The following is a 27082-nucleotide window of genomic DNA, read 5'->3' on the forward strand; positions in this document are numbered from 1 at the left end:
TGGGGTGGGGCTGGGGGGGTGGCTGGCCGAAGGAGCCTCCGGGGCGGGTCGTCTCAGGCCAGGCTAACACACAGGATCCTCATGGCACAGGTGATCCACCTGATCGCCAACTCTTCAGGGGCTTCCTGCAGAAAAAGAGAAAGTCTCTCTTGTGTCCACAGGTTCTCTCAGGGGAGGATCACCTGGGTCTTCAGCGGCTGGTCCCTCTCATAAGTTATGTCCTCAGGTGAGTTCAGGTGATCCGGACGCCAGACGTCTCACAGCATCTTAAGTCGTGTGCTCTGTCCCGTGGACCTGTCTGATGTGCAGAGAAGTGAGCGTGCAAGGTTCGTGTGTCTTCTTGTGTCAACGTGTGTGTGTGTGTGTGTGTGTGTGTGCTCACCTCATGTCAGAAGGACTGGTGGCTCATCTGTCATCCTGTTTCTATTTACCCTCCCACTACCACACCTCACCCCTCTCTCTGTCCCGACTCACCCTGTCGATAAACCTCCCTTAAAGCCTCCCCTGGCTTAAGCCCCCCCGAATAGTCTTGCTCCAAAAACTAAATGTCATTTTCTTCTTTGTGGGTGTCTCTCAGTGCTCTGTAGTCTGTCAGATTTATCCAATCAGAGCACTCGCATCACTCCACATCCGTCTTGCCTGTATCCCTGTCTATCCCTTCCTTGTGCAGTAAGTCCACCGTGGGAGTCCAGATTTTCAATTTCTGTGCGATTCCCCTTTTCTTCCTCCTCAAAAAAAAAGAAAATCGCAGCTCTATAGCTCCTCCTCCAGTATCTCTCACTCCACCACGCTGCTTTCCTCTCTCAGGGGTCTTCTCTCATCAGGAGCGCTCCTGCTTACCTGAGTCACTCTTTGCACTCCTGTTGTGGCTGTGCATGCATGTGTGTGTGTGGTGTGTGTGTGTGTGTGTGGAGGCTGCAGCTGAAGCTCTCCCTCTCTCTCTGTTGCCATGCTAGAGCAGGTAACATTCGGCTAGCGCAGGAGACACAGCCTGAATTCAAATGCGCCCCCAGCCTCTCAGATACAGTATACAACGCCTCCACCCCTCCTCACAGCGACCCCTCCTCTTCCACAATCACTCTATCTGTCCTCTCTTTTTTCCACCTCTATGTCATTCTCCTCATCATCTGTCCACAATGTCTGCTCCCTCCACTGTTGCTTTGTTTTGTGTCATGTCTCCCTTCTGTTGATACGCTCTCTCTTTAGTTTTTAATGGTACCTTGAGAGGGGGATGAGGAGGCACTGGGGATCATTCTGCTGCTGTTAAGCACTGCAAAGAAATCCCCACTTTTCAAGACATTTCTGTCTATAATTGAGTTCAAAAACCTCTTGGCACAAGTGAAGAAAGTCTATGAGAATATTCAACTTGTTTATAAAATAAATCCACTTGTTTATAAAAGTAAAGAGGAGAGTGTCATTTTTTTTTTTAACTTAATGTAATCTTTTTAGAGTCAACAGCCACATTACTGCCTCCATACTAACTCTGAGGAATTACCTCTGTACAGTCATACATGGACCAGAATGCTAACATCAGCATGCTGACATGCTCACGCTGTCTTAGTTAACAAACAATAATCATAAAAAAAACAGCTGAGGCTGATGGGATGGCATTAGCTTTGCAGTATTATATCATAAACCAAAGTATGGGACAATTACAATTTTGGTAATGATCAAGTGATGATGATCAAAAACAAGAAAAATCCTGGGGGGACAATATCTGTAACAAATTGCAATCAGACTGCAATCCCTCCATTAGTATTTAAAACATTTCACTTGCTGGTGGCTCTGAAGGAAAAGTCAGCTGAAAAATAAAATCATGGGATTCATCTTCTTGGGACTCCAAATGTCTGTTTGTTTGTGCCAATCCATTTTGTGGATGAAGATATATTTCACAGCATGAGGGCAAACTTTGACCTGCTGGTGGGGCTTAATTCAAAGTCAAGGGATCCCCAAAGCCACATCATATCTGTACAAAATGTCATGTCAATCCAACCAACAGACCCTTTAAAAGCCGAAGTCATCACAAACATCCGTGTGTTGGCAATGGAAGTGGTGTTTTGCTCCAACCATCCAGATGAGGTAACCAGCTTTAAAAAAGTAAATCAATCAGTCAACGGCATAAAAATGACTTACTGTTTTCATGGTCCTGATTCTGTTCTCAGAATCACGACCGTTTCAGAGCAACAGGTGTTTCAGTTTAACAAGCCGAATGCGTCCGTGGTTGCTCCTAGTTACAAAATAGCTGGCACAGATAATGAACACTGACGAGTGTGTATTTCAAATTTATTTTGGGGTTTTATGTTGTTGCTGATCACGTTATCAACAGCTGCCGTCACTACAACCACGCATTTGGCTGAGTCACTAGTTAACTCATTAAACACCGCCGTGTATGACTGCAAGCTATTAAACCTGTTGACTACCACTGAAAAATCCTAGTAGCCTATATTCAAAACTCAATAAAGTCTAAAGTCTATATCTTGGTATTTGACATTCTGTACATGACCACAGACAATAGTTGTAAGCATCATGTGACATGTATGCTTGTAATTTCTCACTTGTGTAGTAACGTTACATGCTGTGGCTTCTCCACTAAATACATGTAAACATCCAGCCACTAAATATTGGGCCACTTATTAAAGTATTCTACCCACTCATTAATAACACACAGATCTGGAAAGTCAATTTTTTTGTTGTTACATTCACAATCTTTGGTGGTTGTGCAACCTTTGCATAGCTCGACAGGCCAAACTGCGTGAGCACAATTCAGCACGTCATCATTGTCTACAGATGTAAAAGGGTCTGCAGGTGTCGTGGTGACAGTAGAGGAAAAGTCGGGGATCACCAAGTTCAGTAGGATTTGTCTTATTGTGATCATGAATGTCTGCACAACAGTTCACAGCAATGCATCCAACAGCTGTTAAGACGTTTCGGTCTGGACCAGACTAAAATAAACAGAGACGTTTTTTTTGGCACTTATTTCAATCTGATTTAATAAAATTAGACTAAGGACTACATTTCAGATTGTTGCATGCTGGATATTAAAACTGAATGAATTAAATAATATTTTAACATGCATGGAAAGTTAATTTTAAGACAAAAGAGAAGAAGAAAATGAAAGCCTACGCCTCAAAGAGCTCTTTATAATTGAACATGTATCTTCGGATAAAGAGCTTTTTTCTTTGATCATTTGGAGCATTCATTCTGCGTCACGGGAATAACATAATAATAAAAGTGCTCTCTGGACTGTAAAATGACCATAATAACTCAATATGCCCTATTGCTTTCTTGCAGATTATAGTATGAATCATTAAGGATGATCATGGCTGTGGGAAATTAAGAGAAGATCATTTTAGTTTTCATAACAGTAAATGAAAGCAGGCCAGCTCTGGTCCCTCCCTGTGAATTACAGCTGATTGTCTTGTGTCCCTTCACTGGCCTTGTACCATTGAACAATTGTACCATTGTACCATAAATAATGCATCTAACAAATCTTCAAACACAGTGAGGCAACAGAAATTCAGTCGAAACAGAAGGACATTTGCTGCTTTTTTTCAAATTCCTTCATGTTTTCCCCCCTTTTTTTATTTAAGAGAGCAGCCACCGATTTGGAAATTCCCTTAAACAGTTTGTCTTGCAGCCCTGGCTCATCCATCACACATACAAAGACCGAGTACTCCATGGGATATAATTCTGTTAGATGTGTCCTGGTGGAGGACTACCAATTATCCAACAAGCATCTCTCTGTGGTGTCACTGTGGCTTTCTGCGTTGATACGGCCCACACACAGAGCCCAAGGTTACAATTCACTGAGTTATATTGCCATGCAAACACATAAACCACCATGGTGCCTGCAACACAGGCAAACGATGAGAGTGAGAGGCTCATTTGCAGCTCCCACGGATGAAGCAAGGGGGTTAGAAGCCGCAAGACACAATGAAACTACGGCTGGTTCTGTGATAGGCGAACAGATGCTGAAGACGAATATTGCAACTGAAATGACGAGAGAAAGACAGATAATGCAGTTACGTCCACACAGATTGGTGGTGGCTGAGAGGAGTAACTGATATTGATCTCATACCACATACACATGTGGACAGATTAAATAAAAAACCTCAATAAATCAGCGGAGAACCATAACGATTGCAGGTGCTCTACTAGCAGCTTTTTCATGGCATGTTTTGGGGAAGGTTCATTACAAATCAATACAATGTAATTGTGATATGAGTGATCATCTTTATCCTGTGAAGAACTATATTTAACCTGAAGGAAGGGGTTTCTTCCAAGAAAACAACGGCCCCATCCTCAGCACAGGTATCATGTGCTGAGTTGCGCTTTTTTTTTTTTTGTCTTAAAATCAAAGGAATTTGTCTGAGACGAGCAAATCTTGGCAAAATCTAGTCGTTTGCTCAAACCCTCAACAGTTAATACAGAACCCAGTTTGTTCATTCAGTGCCAGCTGATAAAATCAAGGTTTGGCAAGGTCTTTTTTTAAAGAGGCGGAAGTGCACCTCTAGCCCAGAACTAAAAGCATTCATGTTTTCTTCCAGGTGAGTATTCATTTCTACATGCACACTAAACACAAGGTATATATATTTTGTGTTCACAAGTTACAAAATAAAAACTCACCTGGAAGAAAACAGGAATGCTTTTAGCTTTATTTAGAACACGGGGTAGATTCACATTTTTTATGTATTAAAAGATGCAAAACCTGTTGTGTTCAAAGTAATAATAATAATAATAATGAATCATAAATAACTTACTTACATAGAAATGATTTATATTAATATAAATACATAATAATATAGATTGCTTGAAGCTGATCGAAGGTTAATTCAAAGATTTCCAGTTCACCCCTGACCGTAGAACCGTTCCTTCTGCAGGACATTTGACCCATTGTTGATATGAAAATGTTGCCAAAATGTTTACACCTGTGTTAAAACAAAGGATATTTATTTAACATAGTTACGGTTGTTTGAAATGGTTTAGAAGCTTTTGTTTTCAAATGTGTTGTTTTCATAACTTCAGTATGGTAACAAATGTACAGATAAAAAAAAAATTCAGCAGATAAACAAAATTATGTATCAATAAATACATTTGGATTCAAATATGTGAAAGAAAAATGACAGCTGTACACTCCAACCGACACAGTTTCTTTTTTAAAATCCAGAATAACTTTTACACTTTGATTTGGATGAACGGCCTTATGACACATTTTCAGCAGTTACAATTCAAAGCACGTTGTTCTCGATCATCAGCACCAGTTTCTCCAGTGTTGCTCCCTTCACATAAATGCACCAACTGTTCTACCATCCACAATCAAAGCGGATCGTTCGTTAACAACAGAATGTGCCACTCCTCCTCAAAACATGCTCTGCCTTCTGAAAATCCTCAGATTAGCCAGGAATGTAAAGTAGATAAAAGTCAGGCTCACCAGCACATTTTTCAAAGGGTACAACACAGGAGTTACATAACCAAACACAACAATCAGAGACACTCGAATGATAAAGAAAGGAAGTTCCTGCAGAGCAACTCCAGCAGAAGACAATAAAGGGTTGTGGGGAGTGATGACCATGCGGAGAGTAGACATGAAGGCGAGGATGTAGACGGGGAACACCCAGGCTGAGTAGAAGACCGACTGCTCTCCTGCCACTCTCACCATCTCCACAGTGTCGAGCCAGGACAGGAAGCTCTCCGCAAACACCTCTGACCTCCCGTCCCTCCTCCACAGGAAGCCCAGAGGACCGGAGTAGGATCGCCGGCGTGAAGATGAGGAGTACAGGTAGGCAGCGGTGGGCGCTCGTGAGCTGAGTGTTGAGCGGCCGGGTGAGCCAGCGAGGTCCTGCCATCTGCCTGAGGTGCCGCCATTGCTGGCCTCAGGGGAGCCTCGGGTCGAACCGTTCTGGCCTTCATCAGCATGCAGCTGGCCCGTCACAGTGGTCACCTGTTCCAGTTGGGTGAGGACGGGGCCCGGCATGTCAAAGTCAGAATCCAAGCTGTCTGCTGAAAATGACAAGAGCACACACACACACAGCATCAGCTGTTATACTACATACTGCATATAATGGGAGTTAATGTTGTGCTCCAGCCGTTGTCAAGATCATTGGTTACCGTCTTCTTTTGTTTGTTTTGTCATGCGTTTCTGTTATTTAGTCTACCCTCCTTGACATAAATAGGGTGGATAAAATAATAGAAACACCTGTCTGTATAGCACAGTGCAGTTTAACAACACCATAAACTAAATGTCCAAAATGGCCAATTGACTCAACACCTGTCTAAAACAGTTTTAATAGAAACGGAACATTATAACGCCATGAAGGTAGGATTCGTTACAGTTGTGTGGTATTAGACTGCATTAGCTTTAGTTAGGTGAACCTGATAAACTGGTAACTGAATATACAGCTGAGTACTTCATGATTGAACAGAGCTTCTGTAGTCTTGCTCCTCAACACATTCACCTTATTCTTTGGCCTGAACTCGGGTACTTCCGCATTGCGTCATTTTGTTTTCTAACTTCCGTTTTAGAAGGTATGCACAATTACTTTGCTTAGCGTAGCCAGATTTATCATCCTTCATTTGACAAAGTTATTAAGTTTTAATAATGTTTGAGGCGAGAAAGTAACCATTTCCAAATAACGCCTATTTGGAGTAGCTAGCTGCAGTGTGGACCTTTATTTACCGCGTCTGGCAGATCGGCTCAGTCGACACACAGCCAGCAGCTCCAAGAACGTTGGGGTAAATTTCCAAAGAGGTGATATTTGAATAAACTGTTCACATATTGGGAATCTAAATGGTTCCTTTCTCTCCTGAAAACCTATAAAAATGAAATAATAGCTTTTTGAAAAGCTTAAAAACTTATTTCGGGTAAGTAAAGGCTGATCAAACTTTTTACGCAAAGCAAAGAAATCCAAAAATGAAAGCACACAAAATGACACAATGTTGAACAATAGTAAAAGTAGCAGGTTTTGGACAAATTGATAATCAACAATTGAAAAGTTTAGTGTTTTAGGGGTTTTTGGGGCTGATTTTCAAAGTGGTTGTTTTGTAACGCTGCTGTAGGATTGTATTGGAGAGACACATACAGGCATATCTTGGCTATCAGGGCCAGATTGGACTAGGACCTGCTAACGGGCCACAGAGAAAATAAGTGAGCTGTGTTCCACCCCACACGATCTTATCCCCAAATTCAATTTTCCCAAGGTCCCAGAAACCAACCAGTAGAAAAATACCATGCTCCAGGTTTGCTGCATGTTAATTAATGTGTGACAATTTGATTAAACACAAATTTGTTTCAGGATATGCACCATGCACACATAATATTAACTTAAATATTCAAGGTGTTAGAGGTAAATTAGATTTTGATATCAAAACAGGGCCTCAAGATACCATACCAAAATGTATTGGACACACATCCTGGGGGGGTCTGAGGGTCTGATGCAGACTCACTGAGAAGTGAATAATAAGAAACTGACCAAATGGACAATTAGAAAAGCTGCTCAGTTCAGCTCATGTGTACTTGTACATGAAGTGTACACTTTGATCCATTTGATCTTACATATAAAACAATCTAAAACATAAAACACTGAAAATACAGGGCGTATACACTTTACATTCTTTTTATTTTTTATAATAACAAAAACTTCCAAGACTTACATTGTCCTATGAGCCTGCAGGGGCGAATTCTCTCTATGATATCCACACAGATGAGGGAGAAAAGCACCAAGGAAACGGGCAACTCGGCGAAATGGTCAAGCCTGAGTCCTCTGTCCACCTGCACCTGAGGTACAACCGATAACAGCGTAAATAAAAGGGAATTCAATAGTAGAAAGAACCAATCTGCAACTTAGAAATCATAAGGGATGAAGCAGGAAGAAACTGAACTCTTTATTACGGTATTTGGCTGGACTGAGAACAAGGAGCCAAGTTTTATGAAGCCATCCGGTTTTATCGCCTCATCATTGTGGACGTTAAGATGCTGCTGAATGAACTTAAAACATGATTAAGAAATAGTAGATGTAAGAATATGTCTGAGAAGTCTTTGTGTGGCCAGATGCTCCTATTTATGTCCTTGCTTGTCGAGTAATAAAAGACACTTTGTCATATATGTTTTTTTTGTTGAGTGGTGAATGGTATTAAAGTTTGGGTTAATGACCAACCAGTTATGTTCCTTATGGGTTACTGAATACCTCAGACACAGAGTACAGTCATGAGACAGTGGACACGGTTCTACTCTCTTTGTCTTAGAATTGCGATGGTGCTAAAGTCCCTCTCAACACACAGGGAGAAAATATACGGATGCTTCAAGAAGCAAAATCTCAAGAGACTGAAGAATTGGTGACAAGCAATCTTCATCTTTCTCTGTGGTGCGAAGTGCTGTGTCAACTATCCCTCATTGAATAATAACGGTGCTCGAAACATATTCTCTCACACACGGGGGTCATAAAAACGAGCTCGTTCCGCCTGTTCAAGGACCCCGTCGGAGCGTGAAAGAACAAAAACACCAACAGGTGCTTCTCTGTGACGAGAACGATCAGTCACATCAGCAACCTCACAAACTGAAGAAAATGAGCCATAATGTTTCAGATATGTGCTGGCATGGCTGTGTAAGTAAGATAGACGGAGTAACGCCAGAAGAATTACAGCACTTGATTGGATTTGCCTTTCTCTCAGTGAAATGAAGAATATCTATTAATTGGAAGGTGAGGAAACCAAATTGTTTCATATGGAAGCCCAGTTCACGCCACTGTGGTGACGAGAAGTCAATATAATGAGAAACGATCTAAAAAATCTCAATATTTTGAGATACTAAGTAATTTTTTTGAGATACTAAGTCCTTATTTGAGATACTAAGTCATTATTTTGAGATACTAAGTCAGAATATTGCCAAATTTCTTATTATTTTGAGATATTAAGTCAAAATATTGAGAAAGTTTCCCATTATTTTTATTACAGTGGCAGAGATGGGCTCCCATAGTTTCACTCTAAACAGGCTTAAATATTATTTGGACTTGGGGTATCTATGGAGCAAGCAGCCTTGGTTCTTCAGGATCTTGGCAGCGGTCACATCGGCTCTTCGAGTCTGATCATGTTGGCTTTGAATAAAAGGCCAAGATGGCAATTACATGGGCCCATGTTGGTGTACTGCAACAGCTCGAATATATTTGTGTTTCTAAAGAGTTTTGTGATTTCCCTATTTTGAAACCTGGGAGAAGTAATCTTTAGGACACAAGGATCTTGATGGTTTCCTTCCCACCCCCCAGGATGTGAATGTAAAATAAATAACGACAATACACAGAAACACTGATAGGACTTTCTGTGTATTGCTTTTATTTATCTTATAAATCTAGAAAATAAAATGCATTACCTTGGAGCTGGCTACTAAAATAGCAAAACACGGTAATGTACACAGGATGAGATACACCAGTGCTGTTGGTCTCCTGAAAAACAAATGAATACAATTGTTGGATACTTGAGTATTCACATTTTATCCTACTAAATAATTGCATTACACTACGTTTCAGAAGCAAACATTGCCCTTTTCACCCATGACATTTATCTGGTTACTTTGTGGATTAAAGGGAAACCTTCTAACTTTTGCTGAACAAAGTCAAAGATACAATAACGGGATAATGTAAAAAGGCTAGTGTAGCCAACTCACTCAGTGATTTCAGTTCCAATAAAAAGCAATATCTAGATAAGAGTTGGCTAAAATTAGCCACCATAAGCTACTGGTCATACCAGACCAAGTCAGCACTAAAACCCCTGAGTGTATTGAATGGTGCGAAGCGTTTATTTCTTATGAATTCAGAAGATTGTGCCTAATAAATATGAAATAAGATGAAGGATTAAAGATTAAACAACAAAACAGAAGTTAAGATTACCTTCACATCAACCACTTACGATGTTAACTCCATTGGTCGTTTTGCATTATTATGGGCACTTATTCTAATATGTTTCTGCTAATACTTCTGAAAGCAGGACTTATTTGTATCATGGTAGTTTTATGTTGTAGTATTGCTAATTTCACTTAGGAGCTTCAGTTTCTTTCCTTTATGACTGCATTGTTATTCAAGTCTTTTTCTCCTTGCCAAGCCGGTTTTATAACGACCAAAAACCCAAATCTGCCTTTTGTTCTAACTACTTTGACTTGTTTGTTTCATTTGTTTAAGGCTACATCCTTTATCTACATGTAGATACTTAATCACTGTGACATTGGTTACAGCTCTACTCACCACTGTGTGATCTCTGAGATAAACCTCCGCCGCTTCAGGATCAGGTACTTCAGAGGAACCCACACCAGCAGGGCCACAGAGGTCACATAGGCGACAGACGCCGCCACCACCAGCCAATAGGCCGTTACATCCCGTTCTCTCACGTCACGTATGAGGCCGGCGAACCTCTCCATAATCACAAAGATGGGTACAATGAGGGCCGCAAACTGCAGCACCTCATACAGGATGAGCTTGACCGTCTTCCCCGACGGCATGGTCCCTGAACACCAGCAGCTGGTCTGAAGTCGGAGCGACAGACTTTGACAATCATCTCCCACGAAACGAGCCAGAGGAGCCGTTGGACTCTGCACACTGACATTGCTTACACTGCACTGGAGGCTGTATTCTTTTATTGCTGAGGTAATGAGGTGGTCATGCTCGCCTTTTTATGGGCTCACAAAGAGCGCTCCCATCCCATAATAAATTAAGGAGAAAAATCACACTCAGTCGACCACTGAACTGTACATAAGTTCAACAATACAAACTTTCTGTAGGACTGCAACTTAATAAAAAAATGTAATGTGAAATTAAATGATTCTTAATAATTCCTCTTTGATAATCACATGATATTGATCTTTGGCTGCTTAAAAAAAATTGACCTGCCTTCCTCTGTTGGGGAAAATGTACAGATGTGTCCCATTTAACATGGTTGGGTCTCAAATATACACACATCTCTATCTAGTGGCAAGGCAGAGGACAGGTTTTATACTGAGTGTATAAGTATATGTACTGTAATACATGCTGGATCAGAATTTGGTGCAGCAAAGTTCATAGATAACTACTCACTAGTACTTTCTCTCCAAAAGGAGTTACCTGCATTTCGGTGCTGGTGTGAGTGTGCAGTGGTCGGCTTTGTCCTCTGATGTGTTTTTTCAACTTTATCTTTATCGACCTGTAAACAAAATAATTGTCAGCCTCAACATCTCATTCATTCCACAAATAGCAGAAAGATCAAATAGGTGACTATAACTTACTTCCACAACACCCAGTGGGACAGACAGGATGGGATGGCGACAGAAACATGTTGGTCAACTTAACAACACTGTTTTCAGTAGATGTGATCTGTCCATATAGTTTGAAGCCACCCAGCTGCATCAGGTCCAGTGCATAGAGAACAGGCATGGACATCAGTTGGTGCTATGTGGGTGATAGTGATGTATGGACAACGTGTCTGATTACTGTAGTATCTTAACCTGTGCAGTGGTCCAGGGTCCCTCCCCACACTGAGTCCTATGAGTGTGGGCATCAATCCCTCTTTTATTCTTGTTGGTGGATTTGTCTGTCTTAGTTTGAGACCGCTAAAGAATTCTACATTTCATTTTATAGTTTTAGTTTTTTTAATGTGCTTTTCAAGGACCATTTTTCACAATGGTGAGTAGGTGTAAAGACTTTTCACTGTTTATGGAATGCTATAAAGATTTGGACTTACGTGAACAATGTATATTTAAAATTGTATATCATATGAATAGCATGTAACCCTATGTAAACATATTGACATCCTCCCCGATTTATAAGGGAATGTGTGAATGACGTGTGCAAAATTCAACAAATGCATTCTAAATGACATAGCATTTGTTTTTGTGTAAAAGTACTTTTAAACTAGTATCTATACTTCTTGACAGGCATTTGACATTAAAAATAAATTTATTTTCCCATTAAACAATATTACACATTAATAAAGACATGCCGCTGTCTTCTATTTGATGTCGCAGAGCAGAGCAACCCCACGCAAGATCCAGTGATCTGGTGCCTGTGACTGCATGGTAGGCAACACCACTGCTGTGATGTAGTTCAGGTCTGTTCGACTTGGTTTCTTGTAGATGGGGCAGACGTATAGCTTCGGATCCACGGGGGCAGTGGAGTTGATGGCAAACATGTGGACGACAGGCAAGGGTGTGAACAGCACTTTGGGTGAGGACTCAATGAGATGGGTGTTTTTCTTGTCCCAGCCGGCGCCCTCCAGGTACAGACCATGAACATAAACTCCCTCCTGTTGAGGGGAGGCACAGTCAGTGACAGATTAATGCATGTTTCTTTAAAGAATAAACATCAACTGTTCGCTCATCTCACAATCAAAATGAGCAGATAAATACTGTCATTCTTATTGCAATGTCCCTCCAAGTTCATCATAAATGCAAGTGTAAGCTGTATTTGAGATCTAGTATTATTATTATTGTTTTTAGTTGGTGTATTGCCAGTATCTCCATGCGTTTTGACTCACTGTAGGTGAGGCTGTGATCTCCTCCTGTGCCTGCTTCAGCACCTTGTTGTGCAGAGTGACTGTGTCCAGAGCCCAGCCTTTGTTTGCCCTCGTTACTTCTTGTCTCATAGCTGTTAGGAACCCTGCAAACATCCCCCAGGGAAGACATTCGCACAAAAATGATATCAATTCAACCCCAGCTGATGGTGTTAGTTGCTGGAAGTCTTCATTTAGCAAAGGTTAACACCGTAAACGTATTAATACAACAATTCTTGATTATGATTTTAGTGTTTTATTTAACTTATTGGTGTGAGACAACTCTAATGCCTTTCTGTACAAAAACCTGTTACTCACCTTGTGGGTTGAAGAAGCCTGTCATCCAAAAGGTTTTGGGTCTTCCTTCAAACACCCAGCTATGGAACTGTTTATTTCTCTCCAGAAGCTCTGTGAACCAGAAGCCCAGTGTGGATGACTCCCAGGAGATTCTCCTCCACAGGTTTGGTACACGGGCATCGAAAATATTGTCCAGGGCGTCACGGAGGTTCTAAAGTACAAATCAGTAGTTTCACAGCATTTCCCACCCTCATATTCAAGATTATTTTATCATCAGGAATACAAATTACTTTTGCACTTTACTTCAAAATAACATGTTTCTGTACTATAACATGTTTCAGTATTACAATATGAATATATTCAGTAAATAGTTATTGAACTGAAGTTAGTATTTTAAGAGTGAAGCATTGGTGTTTTAGAGTGAGCAATGAAAAGAATTAGTGATCTGACCTCGCTCATTATGATAGTACCATCAATGGCCAGTTTCAGGTCAGTCAGACTCATGTGAACCACACTGATGATTCTTTGCATTCGATCCACCTCCTGACGCAGGAAGATGTTCATCGGGTTCAGAGCTCCCATCTTCAACAGCCTGGCTTTGACCTTAGTCCATGAAAATTGCAGAATTTAGATTTCAGTTGGTGCAAAAAAGCGGTGACTAAAACCATAACGATCAAACAAACTCACCTCATGTGGCACATAATTAGGGGGAAGTTTCTCCAACATGTCCTCCGCCATTTTATAAACAATTGTCTCCCGAGTCATTCCTGATCCCCCGCCACTTTCCTTGGGCTGGATATTCGTGATCGTGTCGAGCACCTCAGCAGAGGTGTTCGTCTGATACCTGGTCAACATTGAACACAAAGCATGAAAGCAATGTTAGCAATAACGTTACACTTTATAATTACATATAAGAATATATATATATAATATATATCTTTAAAATATATCTTTGTCCTTAATAGTTTTAGGATGTTTTCTTACGTGATATCAGCATTAGGATGCAGCCCCAGCGCCTGCGGTGAATCCCTAGTGGGCAAGCTCTGAATACATGCCATGTACTCCTCTACTGTCTTGCACACGGGAATTTTGTAGCCCGTGTAAAAGCAAAATGATGGGTCAAACATCTTTTTACTGAACCACACCTGCAATGAAAAACACCCATTGTCATGTATAGTAATAAATCAATAAAAACAAAATTGTTGATCAAGGATAATGAACACAAATAGTAGGATTATTACACGAGCAAAACACTTGAGTAGGCGTTTGTCATAGTCATCTGTGACCCTTCCTCCATACTGCACTTCAGCTAGCATGTATCGCACAGTTACCCAGGACACATCCTGTCAGAAAGCACAAAATGACAAGTGAGGGAAGATGATAAAAAATATCTTTATAGTCAGACTGCTGTTGCCTAATTCTCACCTTCCTGGGGCCGCAATCATCCAAGTGTCTCTCAACAAATTCAACACTTGCAGTGAAATCAGCAGAGTTGAATTCATACGGTATGTTCCAACCCAATGGTCCAAATTTACGTCGTTCCTCAGAAAGAAAACAGTAAAACACACGATAATGCATAATATAAAGTGAATGAGCATCAATTAATACTAAAGAAAAAATGTGATTATGAAGAACATTTTTCACTAACTATCTTTGAAAGAAAAATATGGTTACACTTTCTATGTTGCCCAATGCATCATAAACATCGTTAAAATGCGTTACAATCTGCTTATAGCATTGTATAACTACAGTTAAAGGCACTCATGAATATTCATAATGCTGTATAATCATACCACATAATTCACATTAAGTGTAAAAATAAGACTTGAATGTAAAACTATACCAAATTGTTGACCAGTAATTTCACTCAGTATACATTATATTGCAACAGCATTTTGTGAGGTCACATTATTATATTACATATGACACCATGATTTACAATGGAATAGCAATACATAAATACATCAATTTCTCTTTCCAAAATAACAACGAAAAAAATAAGAATTATCATATTACGTAGGACTATGTGAGGATTCCCTTTAGATTTGACTTCGCTCCGAGTCTTAACTGTGCCAAGAGCTACATATTTCTTCATTGCTCCTGTTTTGGAAAAACTTGTAATTATAAATTGGGAGAAGAGTTTTGTTCACAAATTCAAAGAAAATAATGAAGTCTTCAAATGATTCAAAGTTGTCCTGCTCTATTTTATTTTGCTTGCAAGGGAAAGATGCACCACAGCCACCTCAGTCAGTGTCTGTGGTGAAAAGTTCAACATCGTACAAGATACCAAAGCATTTTATGCACACATGAGTTCACGCCCTGGGATAAATCATAGACAAGGAGTAGATGTTCTCGTGCCCTGGCTATCGTTCTTATCTAAACCCATGCCAAGTGTGTTTACTGGAAATCAGTGATGGTTTTATGGTCTGTCTTCAACTTGCCAGACATTGTGTCTTCACTTCCTCTCTCTGAAGTGGGAGTGTGTGACCAGCCGTGAGAAACAAGACACTGTGTTCAATAAAACTGATTAACTACTTCTATAGGACTGCTGTGTTATGTCAGTATTTGTGTTCCTCACTTTCCCTTTCAGTTGTACATTAAAACATTTCATGATATAAGAATATCTTTTTCCCATTACACTCCTCTGTCTAATTTCTGACGAATGGACAGTACCTGCACAGCGGAGTGGAGAAAGGCCACACTGTACAGCAGAGGCTTCCATGTGGACAGGTTACTGACTTCCAATTGGTATTGTGTAATTCCTGCAAATGTTCGTTTCAAGCCGGCACGCATTCCCTGGGGTGGATCGTTGGTAAACTTGATAGAGGCCTAGAGGTAAAGGGGTGAGAACAACTTACTCTAAGTATGTACAAGTACTGTATAGTGCACACAGTATTTGTAAACGCTATCTCGGGATATAAAGTAATACATGAGGTAAGAATTTCATAACACCGTACATAGCTTTGTAAAGTGTCACCTGTAGGAGTGTGATGGAGAATTGATCGTGTGGTTCTGTGGTGATCCACACCCTGACAGTATCATGCATGGTCTCTGCAGTTGAGATAGTTTCTAGCAACTCATCCATAAACTCCAGACCCAGGTGGCAATTTTGCAGAAGGATCCAGCCTCCCTTAACATATGCAGATACAGACACCACAGATCAGGTTAAACGGTCAGCCATCACTTTAAAAGTACTCGTTCATACAACGTAATGGTTCATTAACTTTTACATACCTGCGTTATTGATGTCTGAAGAAGCTTCCTTGCATGCACCTCCTGCCCTTGCCCCATGGATATAGCTCTGCATTCTATAAGACACAACCCAATGTAGTGAGATCACTACATGCAGCACAATTCATGACATGCAGCATGATTCTTAAGAGTTAAGAGGAGAAGCTTGTAAACGTTGTAGGTTTTATAGAGCAGTAAAGCTCACCAAGATGAAGTTTCTTAGCAAGTGCTTCAATTTGGTTAGTGGGATCTGAACCCATAGAAAGGAAGCAAATGAGAGGGGTGCGAGGATCACTCTCCTCCCATGTGCTGTGGAGGCTCAAGATGACCGGCTCAGCAAACCTCTCGCCCAAGGATTCCCCTACATACTTTCTAGCCTGAGACAAGGTACGGTCAGGGCACCAAGACCTATGAAAGAATTAGCCTGTAAGAATAGTGTATTAAACATCATATTGTCTATAAGCAACATGACTAGCAGCATGATCCAACCTTATAAACAAAAGTTTAAGGAAGACATTGAGGGAGTTGTATTCATCTGGGATGACACCTTCCTCTGGTGCATCAAGATTGAGCCATGCTTTCCAGAGTTTGCCATTTTCCGATACCTACAAAATATGTAATTTGCAGCTCTGTGAGGACACTTTTAGAGGGGATTCAGATGTATGATCAATGGAACTTAAGCTCACCTTGGCTAGGATGTTAGTGAACTGTGGCAATTTGCTGAGTTCCACCAAATTTAGCCACACCATATCCAGGATCCAACTGAATGGTTTTGTGGGGCAGGTCTTTAGGTCAAGAGCAGCGCCACCTATTTGTATATTCAAAGGAGTTATCATGTTATAAGATGTCATAACACAAAGGTGCATTCAATTTTCCCAGCAGTGAGGATTATCTTACCTTTAATAAGTATTTGAAATTTCTCATGTTCTATTTTTTTACTCTGCAAGTCAATCTTGAGAGCCAGCAAGAGTGTGAAGATGAACTTGTGGTTTTCATACAAGCCTCTCACTGTGTATCTGAACACCTCATAGGTCAGAGATTGAATGATGTTTGCAATTCGCTTTTGAGTTTTAGACGACTTCTCAGACCTGCAAAATAATATTCATGAGAGTAACAATAGTAAACAGGAGAGACAGAGAGTGTGCAACAAGTTGTCTCTATATGACAAAATGTACAATTGACTCTTTTTTCTCTTAATTGTTAAAGTAAGACATGGTTGGGTTTACCGCTGAGTTATTTGCAACAGTGTGAAATATAAGGTGCATGGGGCTCAAAACAAGTGCTAAGATTGTTCAGACATACTTCTTAAAAAAGTTTTGGTGAAACCATACCTTGTCAGTGACTGGTCAAAGATTTTGAGGAACTGACCGAGGGAGGTCTGGTACATGACATTGACCATGCTCATCTCTGTGATGAGGAAGTAAAGGGTGCTGCCTCGGGAGGCAACAGGACGATACTCTGCTTGAGCTATATTGATCTTAAACTCTGCATCTGCTGCAACACTGAGCTTCACACTAACTTCAGCTGCAGTTTGCTTAGTTGTACTCAGGATGTCGATCATGGAGTCATCATCAACCAAGGAACCTTTAGTCACACAAACAAAGACACTTTATTTTTAGAAATACATAATTACATTACCACTATGGCTTTAGAGAAACTAACATTAACCTACACCAGTAACTGTTGTACCTTTTGTGCTGCTGAGTTTGTACAGCAGGTTGTCTTCCAACTCCTGCATTTTTCTCTTATTGGCAGTTACATCCTCAATTAGTTTCAATCTTTCTGCCTCTAGTTCCTGTTAAAAGATTTATAATACCCACATATTATTAATGCAAGTAAAAATAATGAGTAAACCAACACATGATCAATATTACATGCTCAAAAATGTAGAAACGATGCAATGTAAAAGCAAAAGCATTGATTCCGCTAGCCTTACCCAACTGCCCCGTGATGCCCCTAAAAAACCTTCTGCTGGATCTTTGCCTGAAGTTCTTACTACTGTTTTCACCATTTACTGTTCTATTATTTAGCACTAATAAAAAATACCCATGAAAGGAAAACCTGTTTTGTACAACATAGAAATTGGATACTGACATATTTCTCTCTGAGGATGACGCGACCAAGCAGCTGGTTCTCCAGGCCCGTCATGTTTACTGTGAAATCAATGATGGATGTCTTGGCACTGACTTCAGGGGTGTATGCTGGATTAGGCAGTTTGGTGGTTATATAAAGCTGGAAGCCCTCCATCACGTTTACCTCTTTGTCTCCCACTTTAACCTACACAAGACACATCCAAGATTTAGAAGAGGACACATTTTAGTTGTATTGCTGATTTCCAGTGGGAATGGCAGCTACATTACCTTGAAACTGGTCCCAGATTTAATAAAGTTCTTCTCAAGGACATTGTCCAGGGCAGGGTCTAGTTCCTCACATACGTCTTCAATAAGCAGTGGGCGTCCCAAAGAAAGACAGTCTTCCAAATGAGAGCGAAAGAACTTGTGGTTGAGTGATGTCACCTGAAAGAAAGATCACTGATTAGTTCCATACCATGTACGACCAAAACAACTCATTTGTGTTGTACTGCACTTGTACTATGTACTTGGAGAGCATTGGCCTTTTCTTTTTCCTTAATCCAAGCCTTTCCCTGAGTCTGGGGATCTATGAGGAGGGGATATCTTGTTGCTTTTGTGACAATGATGCCATTCTGCACAGACAAATCATCTCCTGGGAGTCCTTGAAGGTTCCACTCGCTTATCTTAAACAAAAACAGGAGTGCGTTTAATCACATGCATAACTCTTTGTGCAGCTAGTAATGACGTAAAATAAAAACAAGTTTATGATATGTTACAGTGGGAGGGTCCACGAGGTCAGAAATGAGGTTGAGATTTTCTGTAAAAGGGATTTTATGCTTCCTGAGCTCCTTCTCCCAGATGTCCTTCAACAACATGTCACGGTAATTCTGGTTGAATGGCCCACAGTAGGACAAGAAGCCAGTAAGCTGGAGCACATCCCCCACAAGTCTGGCAAGAAGAACAGAAAAAAATGACCTCATTTAAAGTCTCTTATTATCAATAAATAGCAAACCACACCTGAAAAAAACAGACCTAATTATAATAATACTACATGTCCCCCCTGTCCATTGAGAATATAATTTATCAATATTAAATTAGGTTTTCTTTGTAACCTACCTGGTGATCTGTGTTTTAAATTGTTTGCTTTGCTCTATCCAGCGAACTTTCTCTCCACTAAGTCCATCAATAAGTGCAGATGCAGCCTGCATTTTATTCCTGCACGTCTCAGCATCATCCAACAAGTCCTGAAAAAGGCAATATTTTAAGTGATTCACAATTTTAATTTTTAGCTTGAATAAATACAATATTAAAACTGTTTTATAAGGTTAAACCACACCTGTTTCTCTTTCATGGCAGCATCACATTTGGCCTTGACTTGGTCAAACTCTGCTTGCTTTTCAGATAGCTGAGCCTCAGCTGCGCCTAGCTCATTGTTAGCCACTATTAGCCGTCTTCCCTGAATGGCCAGCTTAGCCTGCACACAGAAAGAGGACATTAAAGTTCACAAAACCAAAATCAAACAAGTATCATTATTATAATAAGTCATTAGTCAATTACGTCAGACCTACATTGCATAAAATGCTTAGCTGCCATGATGAAGATCAACTTTACCTTGAGGGGCAGCACTTCTTTGTTGATGCCAAAGAATGTTTCCATAGCCCGGGTCCATGCTATCAGACCAGCAACATTACCACATACTTTCTTGGCATTTTCAAATGTGTAATCCTCCATGTCAAAGTACGGCTGCAGCAGTTCTATTGTTTCCTCATTCATTATGTCTTTTTGGAAATGCTGGAGGGACGCTAAAAAACCAGCGCCACCAATAAGCTAAAGAGTAGAAGGGAAATTTGACAGAACGTGGAAATAAGTAACTTCACAATGTTGATTATTTTTTGTATGTTGTTTTTATCAACACTACAGAAGATACTGTCATCTCTCTTTACGAGTTTACAAAAAGTGCTTACAATGTGCAGGTTACGAGAAACTAGAGCACAGTTATCACTAATAAAATTAAAATAAACAACTGAATCTGAAATAGGAATATTTTGTATTACCTTCAGAGCTTCTCCCCATGATGGCTTAAGACAATTTCGTTCTGGATCAATAGAGACAGTGTCCATCTTCTTTTGGAACAACAGCAGGCAGCAGTCCATAATCCTCATAATCAGATGTGGAGGCTTGGCTAATTTTCTCAGGGTGGCAATGTCAGCTGGCTTGATTGTCTGTAACAGTTTTTAATTATTATTATGCAGTGCACACTATATATGGTGTAAATACATTATTATGCTAAAAGTCACACAAATCTCACATTTAGTGCAGCTAAAGCTTCTTCTATAGCTGGCCTGGCAGCCTCAAGCTTTTCCTCGGCAACAGCTTTCTCTGTCTCAATTCCGTCGACAATTTTCTGGGCTCTATCCTTCACAACCTGGACCTCGTTCTTTACTATGGTAGCCGCTTCAGCACTGACTGTCACCTCTGCCACCACCTATGGGAATGCAAGAAGAAATGTCTGGCATAATAAATGGTATCGCATAAATACCAAAGGCTATTTTCAAAACCTGGGGTAGATATTCATTCTACAATGACAAATAACTGCATACCTCCCTTTGACTGATTCATTTACATAATCTATTGCGTAAATTTCCCCTCCCAGGATCAATGTGTGTCATACTTGCTCCAACTTTTTATGCTTGCTTTTATGTAATTTAGTAGATTCGAGAAAAGTTACACATTACTTTCCACTTATCCATCCATCCAAATCTTGAGACTTCATATTTACTGTACCTTGTCAGCTTTGCTCGATGCAATTGCAAGCTCTTTTTCCTTGACTACAAGATCTTTGGATAGTTGGGCCACAGACTTACTAGCCTCCATCAGTTTGTCCAACCCTAGAAATTGGTAAGATCTTTTATAATCCATATTCTGAGTCGGCCTTACAAAGTTTTCCATACATGTCATCTTTATAGCATCTTTATCTGAATCTTTCTTACCAATATTCATGCGCTCTGCTAGTGTGTTGATATAGTTGTGCTTTTCAGAGTACAGTGTTTTGTATCCGTTTACAAAAGAGAGGTAGGATTTAGGGGTGACATGAGTTCTTCTTCGAAACCTGAAAGATAAACAGCATACAACTTTCAGTTCATGTAAAGTATGTCTCTACACTAAAATCTTGAGAATATCTGGATATTAATCATTAAAATGTAACCGTGTGTACCTAGATATGATTGTGTGTTTTACCTTTCGAAGTAGCTTTCACAGGTATCAGATACTTTGTCATGATATGTACCCATGGTGGTCACCACAGAAGCCTTCACTTCTGCAGTGCAAACCATTGGAAACTCCGAAAGGAAATAGTTGGACACAGCCACCAGAGCCTCATTGGGCCAAGGGGTGAACCAATCCATGGTGCAGCCAGAAATTAACCCAGGAAACTTCAAGGATCTGGAACGAAACTTCTGCCCCGCCTGTCAAGGAGAGCAGATAATGTAATTTAAATGTGAATATTCACTCATGCAGGGACAACTTAGTAGGTTCATGTTTAATGCAACAATTGGCATGCATGAAACGGAACATATACATAACCTAAAGTATCTTTAGGTTACTGCTTTTGTGAAACGGATGTACAAAGTTTCAACCTACCGGTGAGAAGCAAAGAACTACATGCAGATTCTTTCTGGACCGGGATATGAAGTAGTCATAAAGATTGTCAAAAGTTGGTGGAACACGAGGAAACTCCTTTTTCATTACAGAGATCAGGTTCTGGGTGATCTCTTGCATTTCATCTTTAGCAAAAAGGTTGGACACCTGCACACAGATAATTGACAGTGAAGTAATTAGGACCAGTAAAAGCTTTCCTTTGAGAACTATTTTTTCTGACACAGTCTGTCTGTATGTGGGTGTATCCTTTGCATATCTCAAGAACAGTTCATCTGATCTTCTTAACATTGTCTGACATTTTACTGCTGCATTGTTGAATTTGGTCACGCAAACTTTGAACAAACTTTGAATTAAAAAGCGAGCAGCACTCTGCATGTTATCCAGCATGTTGTCCGCAGCAGGCAGACAGCAGCTCATTGACTTTACATCACTTAACAAACAAGTAGCAACACGACAGGCCAAGCAATGGTTCCATTCTGAACAGGCACGTTTTGAACGAGCACTGCACTAGTAATGTCTAAGGTTTTACTGTTGAAGTCCTCACCTCTCCGGAAGAAAGAACGTTGTTGATGTACTCAAGAAAGGCTTCTTCTTTTATTTCATTGTCTGTAAAGATGAAGGTGATGCCTTTTCCCTCAGCGCCAGCTGTTTTGTACAACAGTTTTAGGTCATCCATGAAATTACTTATGTTGTATGTTCTGAAGAAAAAAACAAGCATAGCAGTGGAAGAAACAAAGTATATCCGGTATATCCTCCTGTAGGTGTTAATGTATAAAAACTGAAAAGTGCACAATTCTGGACATCTGGATACCAACAGGGCATCATGAGATACTTATTCTTTTGCTTTTAACAAAGGTCGAGTGCCATTTTAAAATATTCCTGTTTCTAATAAAAATGGTTTTGCCATGAACAAAAATGTAAATAAAATTAGCTCTGGTCCAAAATATCACATACCAAAATAATCATGAATAATATGTGTTATGGGGTTGCTTTTATTGGACAATGTAGGCCTTAAATGATGAATGAATTTGTTCATTGCTACCAAGTGGAATTTAACAGGCCAATGTTTTTTTTTAAAAGTAATTAAAATTATAAAAGTGTCATTTGGTTAATAACATGTCGCTAAGTAACATTTTACAATATATAAATAAACATGTGAACGTAGAGGTCAATGGGAATTATGTGGTATAGTAAAAACAATGTTTTGTAGTGTAATTAAAATGGTAAGAATAATCTTTAAAAAGTGAACATCTGAATGTTTTACCTTACCAATGGAATTGTATAAATTAATTAAAACTGTTAATTATAATAGAGATATAATATTTTATTCCCGTACGAGTAGCCTTTATACAAACATAAAAATGTGAAAAACTACATAGAGACTTTTCACCTTATTTACCCCCTTATCTTGTTGCTTCATGGCTATCTTCTTCCAAATTGTTTGACAAATGTTGACAGTTTTCTTTTTCCCTTTGTTACCTTGTCAATGTGATCTGGAAGATGCTGTATCCAGCTATGTATGAGGCCAGGCGAGTCAAGCTCTGTTTCCCTGATCCTCCCACTCCCACAAGCAGGGCATTGCCATTGTCAGTTCGAATGATTCTTGAGATCTATACAAAGGCAAATCTCAAATAAATCAGAATAATGTATGGCTACAGGATATGGCTACATGATATTCATCGGTTAGATTGGCTTTTAGTCTGACCTTGACAAGATGAGTCATGGCATCCGTGAAGAAAACCAGATCTAGACTGGAGCCTCTTACCATCTCATTGTGTTGGGTCTGATACATTATCAGCTTTTCTGATAACAACTCCAAATTTGGCACCTGGAAGAACATCAGTTAGCTTAGATTTTTATGACAGTTTTTTTTTTTACATCAATAGTACAGATATCATATAATGGTCTAAATACCAAGTTCCTACCAGTTCATAAATTTTGGGAGCATCAAAACAGGTGTTATCATCTTCTTCTCCAGTGGGCTCGGGAGCATCTCGCAGGAAGTCCACAAAGTATGGCTCAGGATGAAGTTCTGGGATGAGACTGGAGTCAACATGCTCTTGAATCACACGGGATACAGCCTTCTCAAACCACTCTCTGTCCTCAGAGCAGACACACCTATAGATAAACATTGTTTCAGTATGCTTTTTTTTGTGTCATTTCGTTGTCCTTAAAAGGAGATTCACTGTATGTAAGCACTGCACCTGTCAGCAATCACCCTTGTACATTCACTTTTGAAAAGTGCCAAGAGAGTAGGAATGTCATTACACTCCTCGGCCTTAATGTTTAACATTCCTTGCCAGATCCTCGACAAGTCTCTCAAATTGAAGATGTAGTGGAACTTGGATGGTGTAGGAAGCATTTTTACCTTCAATGAGAAATCATCAAATCAGGTTTCCATTAATAAATGAATACCTATAATCAATGTTGCATAATCTTTTAAGTGATTACCTTTGTCCACTGCCATACGATCCTCCCAGCAGACACAAGACGCTTCACCATATCTGAAATCTCAAGCTTGAACTTCCTGCATGTATGGAAATATCCACAGCCGATTACACCTGCAGAGAAAGAGCATGAAAAACAATTGAAATATTTTGTACATCCTAAAGTAAGACGAAAAATTAATCATTTGAGAGACAGTTACCAAAGATCTTATCAATGGATGTGTTGGATGGCAGAGTACAGTTTAGGACCGTAAACTGTCTCTTCAGTCTTTGAGGGATGTCGTTTCTCCCACCACCAGGATGAATCATGGCAGCCAGAATCTGTACGTCCTTTATTGTGCTAAAGTCTCCTGGTTTGTCCACGTTGTACATGCCACTCATTTCCATCATCTGGCGTACTATCTCATTGGTAATCTAGTTGGATAGTCACACACACAGAAGTTACTCTGACTGAACATGAATTAGTGAATATATATATAAATATTTTTAAAAACCTGCTATATAAACACCTGATCTCCCCATTCATTGACAATGGGCATGTTGATATCATCAATGAAGACTGTCAACTTGCGTCCCCCTGGGGGTCCATAGGTGCTGCCAATCCTTTTCTCAATGTAGCTTTCCACTGTTCGCTGTAATGGAAAAAAAACTTTTGGAAACCAAAAACGATTCAGAACTGTACAAAGCCATGCAAAGAGAACATAATAAATATTCTACCTGAAACATCAGGGGTTCCGTTGCAGATGAGAAGTTTAGGGACTTCGACAGCTCCGTCTCAGGATCGTATTTTTTTGTGTAGCTTTTTATCATCACAGTCTTAGCTGTCCCTTGTTCACCAATAAGCAGTACGGCCTATACAATTACAATATTCATCTTTCAGACATACCTTAAAGCAAAAACAGCAAATACATTTTATAAGTAAAAATACTTCTGTTAGTTTTAAAAGAGACTAGATCACCTTGCGTTGTTTGGCAATAGTCTCCAGCAAGAAAGAGGTTCTTGTGTTATCCACATTTGGCACAAGAATGGAGGCGTAGTCTGGCACAAGATCAGTAGGATAGACATACTCCCCCACATGGTTATTCCAATGACTCCATTCACCTGAAACAGAAGTTTCCAAACATAAAGTCTATACCCAGGATAAAACAGTCATTCAAACACTCGCTGTAAAGCTAGATCAAGACAGCAAAGAGGTGACATTTATGGTGTAATATGACTGTACCGTTTGGGTTGACCATGTACTCAAATATAGTCTCTCCTGGCTGTGTTTGAGGCGCATCAATGCCACTGTCATGAGCTCTGATGTACTCCTCTAATTTGTCTCTATCCTCCAACTCCAAAAGGGCTCCCAGGCTCCACAACAGACAGAAGACAAAGAGGCGTTCAAGGTGTTTGCTACCAGCCAAGCCCCCTGCCTCCTTGGTTGGGATAAGGCCCTCCATCAGATTCACTGTCTGAGGGTGGATCATATTCAGATAATTCAGTGTTTCATAAAACAAGGTTAGAGCCATCATCTAATTTCAGGTTGTCTTCAGCATTTTTCTGCATACATACCTGCATTATGTAGTTGCATTCCAGAAGCTCCATTTTTGGTTTAAGATTCTGCTTCATATACAAGTAAGCATCCTCAAATATCTTTTCATACAAATTCATAATGCTTTCTGCCTCTTTTGCACTGCGCTTGTGAGCCCATCCCTACAACACAAAGTCCATGTTCTACCTAAGCACTTCATTGTAAAAGAAGCAGTTTATTTTCTGCAAAAACGTTATTCTTTGATTATTTCATAAAACAACTATACCTGAAGTATGGGTTGCCAGCTAAGAGCTGAGGAGCTCATGAAGACCATACCCACCCGAGACACAGTAGCAGGGGAGGCATTATCCATGTTGTGCACCTCAAACACCAGCTTGCAGGATGGAGACATGGTGATGCGGTCACCATTAGCCAGGGTCAGTGTTTTGTTATCATCAAGCACAGAGTTGAGGTTCTCAATCCATATGGCGTCCACAGGGCCATCAAGCACAATCCATATGAACTCCCCTGAAATGTAAAAACTCTTAAAACCATCATAATTCAATCCTTAAATTCTCAACTATCTCTTCCACATTTTCATTCACTCATTCTGTAGTTCTGTCTCAAGGACAGACCATGTTTAGGTGGTGTGACCAACATTTTTAGGTGCAAGCATACATTACTTCATGTGTGCTTCTAAAGCAAAACCACTAAATTGCATGAATCTTACTATGTGATCTTCTACAATATTGTGTTTTGTGTGATGCAATTTGTGACATAAATTGAGAAGTATCAGTTTGAATCTGTGTTACGTTCCCCTTACGTAACAATGTGCACTTAACTTTGTGTTACAAACCTTTCTTGGCTTTAAGTGTCCTCCTCCACAGAGTGGAGAAGATCCCATCAGTCCAATCATTGGTGGCTGCATCAAGACGACCGAACATCTGTGGTGCAGTGATTGCTTTGGGGTTCATGCGCATCTCCCTGTGTGGGGCTCCACATTCACTCATAGCTTGCATGAGCAGGTTGATGACTGTGGTCTTCCCAGCTCCACTCGGGCCCAAAGTCATCAGGCCATGGCGCACTCTTGAAGTCTCATAAAGCTGATAGTGACAGTAACATTATCATATTAGTGATGTATAATCCAAACAATAACTTTATAACACACAAAAGGAGCTTAAAGTTACTGTGAGGAACTTTTAACTGGTTTTAAAACAGTCTCAATTAACACTCAGTTATTTTTAATAATCGTCATCGGTGCCACCGGGTCGGATTTGGCGCTAAATCAGACGAAATCATGCAGGTTCACCAGAAACTCCTTCAGAGCCAACATCGACACCACTCTGCTGGAGGCCCAGGCA

The 27082-nt window shown here is 40.1% G+C and overlaps 2 protein-coding genes across 2 annotated transcripts in view; both read right to left on the minus strand.

The window, feature by feature from the left end:
- Positions 1–5249: 5249 nt before the first annotated feature.
- Positions 5250–10498, minus strand: tmem236 (transmembrane protein 236). Its single transcript, XM_068701648.1, has 4 exons — positions 10230–10498; positions 9362–9434; positions 7651–7774; positions 5250–6000 (listed from the first exon to the last, which is right to left on the minus strand). Exons 1-4 carry the CDS (start codon positions 10481–10483, stop codon positions 5360–5362), a joined length of 1092 nt encoding a protein of 363 aa, XP_068557749.1. The 5' UTR covers positions 10484–10498; the 3' UTR covers positions 5250–5359.
- A 1200-nt stretch (positions 10499–11698) lies between these two features.
- The window catches only part of LOC137892529 (dynein axonemal heavy chain 8-like), a 35515-nt gene continuing 20131 nt past the window's right edge, over positions 11699–27082 (minus strand). Inside the window, exons 49-92 of the mRNA XM_068737738.1 lie at positions 26578–26824; positions 26008–26249; positions 25763–25903; positions 25431–25662; positions 25167–25309; positions 24926–25060; positions 24718–24840; positions 24409–24622; positions 24213–24322; positions 23966–24129; positions 23687–23879; positions 23467–23589; positions 23241–23371; positions 22306–22459; positions 21744–21908; positions 21342–21568; positions 21095–21213; positions 20889–20992; positions 20413–20589; positions 20159–20326; positions 19716–19931; positions 19441–19578; positions 19221–19348; positions 18881–19052; positions 18632–18787; positions 18393–18548; positions 18127–18309; positions 17722–17827; positions 17364–17616; positions 16930–17120; positions 16719–16840; positions 16522–16637; positions 16238–16440; positions 16036–16109; positions 15779–15931; positions 15475–15630; positions 14227–14343; positions 14043–14144; positions 13786–13946; positions 13489–13645; positions 13252–13404; positions 12823–13012; positions 12490–12611; positions 11699–12258 (exon numbers count right to left, since the gene is read on the minus strand). Of these exons, the coding sequence (XP_068593839.1) occupies positions 11965–12258; positions 12490–12611; positions 12823–13012; positions 13252–13404; positions 13489–13645; positions 13786–13946; positions 14043–14144; positions 14227–14343; positions 15475–15630; positions 15779–15931; positions 16036–16109; positions 16238–16440; positions 16522–16637; positions 16719–16840; positions 16930–17120; positions 17364–17616; positions 17722–17827; positions 18127–18309; positions 18393–18548; positions 18632–18787; positions 18881–19052; positions 19221–19348; positions 19441–19578; positions 19716–19931; positions 20159–20326; positions 20413–20589; positions 20889–20992; positions 21095–21213; positions 21342–21568; positions 21744–21908; positions 22306–22459; positions 23241–23371; positions 23467–23589; positions 23687–23879; positions 23966–24129; positions 24213–24322; positions 24409–24622; positions 24718–24840; positions 24926–25060; positions 25167–25309; positions 25431–25662; positions 25763–25903; positions 26008–26249; positions 26578–26824 (7131 nt within the window). The 3' untranslated portion in view covers positions 11699–11964. The remainder of the gene's footprint in view (positions 12259–12489; positions 12612–12822; positions 13013–13251; positions 13405–13488; positions 13646–13785; positions 13947–14042; positions 14145–14226; positions 14344–15474; positions 15631–15778; positions 15932–16035; positions 16110–16237; positions 16441–16521; positions 16638–16718; positions 16841–16929; positions 17121–17363; positions 17617–17721; positions 17828–18126; positions 18310–18392; positions 18549–18631; positions 18788–18880; positions 19053–19220; positions 19349–19440; positions 19579–19715; positions 19932–20158; positions 20327–20412; positions 20590–20888; positions 20993–21094; positions 21214–21341; positions 21569–21743; positions 21909–22305; positions 22460–23240; positions 23372–23466; positions 23590–23686; positions 23880–23965; positions 24130–24212; positions 24323–24408; positions 24623–24717; positions 24841–24925; positions 25061–25166; positions 25310–25430; positions 25663–25762; positions 25904–26007; positions 26250–26577; positions 26825–27082) is intronic.

The sequence above is a fragment of the Cebidichthys violaceus genome, unplaced genomic scaffold (genome assembly GCF_023349555.1).
Source record: "Cebidichthys violaceus isolate CVI_PGR_0920_01 unplaced genomic scaffold, fCebVio1.0.p SCAF_8, whole genome shotgun sequence".
NCBI lineage: Eukaryota > Metazoa > Chordata > Actinopteri > Perciformes > Stichaeidae > Cebidichthys > Cebidichthys violaceus.

What these genes read in the sequence shown, in the direction of transcription:
- tmem236 (XM_068701648.1), bottom strand. Translation starts at nt 10,483, where the DNA reads ATGCCGTCGGGGAAGACGGTCAAGCTCATCCTGTATGAGGTGCTGCAG. An exon ending in ATCTCAGAGATCACACAGTG is followed by an intron (nt 9,435 to 10,229) that starts GTGAGTAGAGCT and finishes TTTGTTTTTCAG; the next exon opens with GAGACCAACAGCACTGGTGT. An exon ending in CTGCAGGCTCATAGGACAAT is followed by an intron (nt 6,001 to 7,650) that starts GTAAGTCTTGGA and finishes TGTCATTTTCAG; the next exon opens with CAGACAGCTTGGATTCTGAC.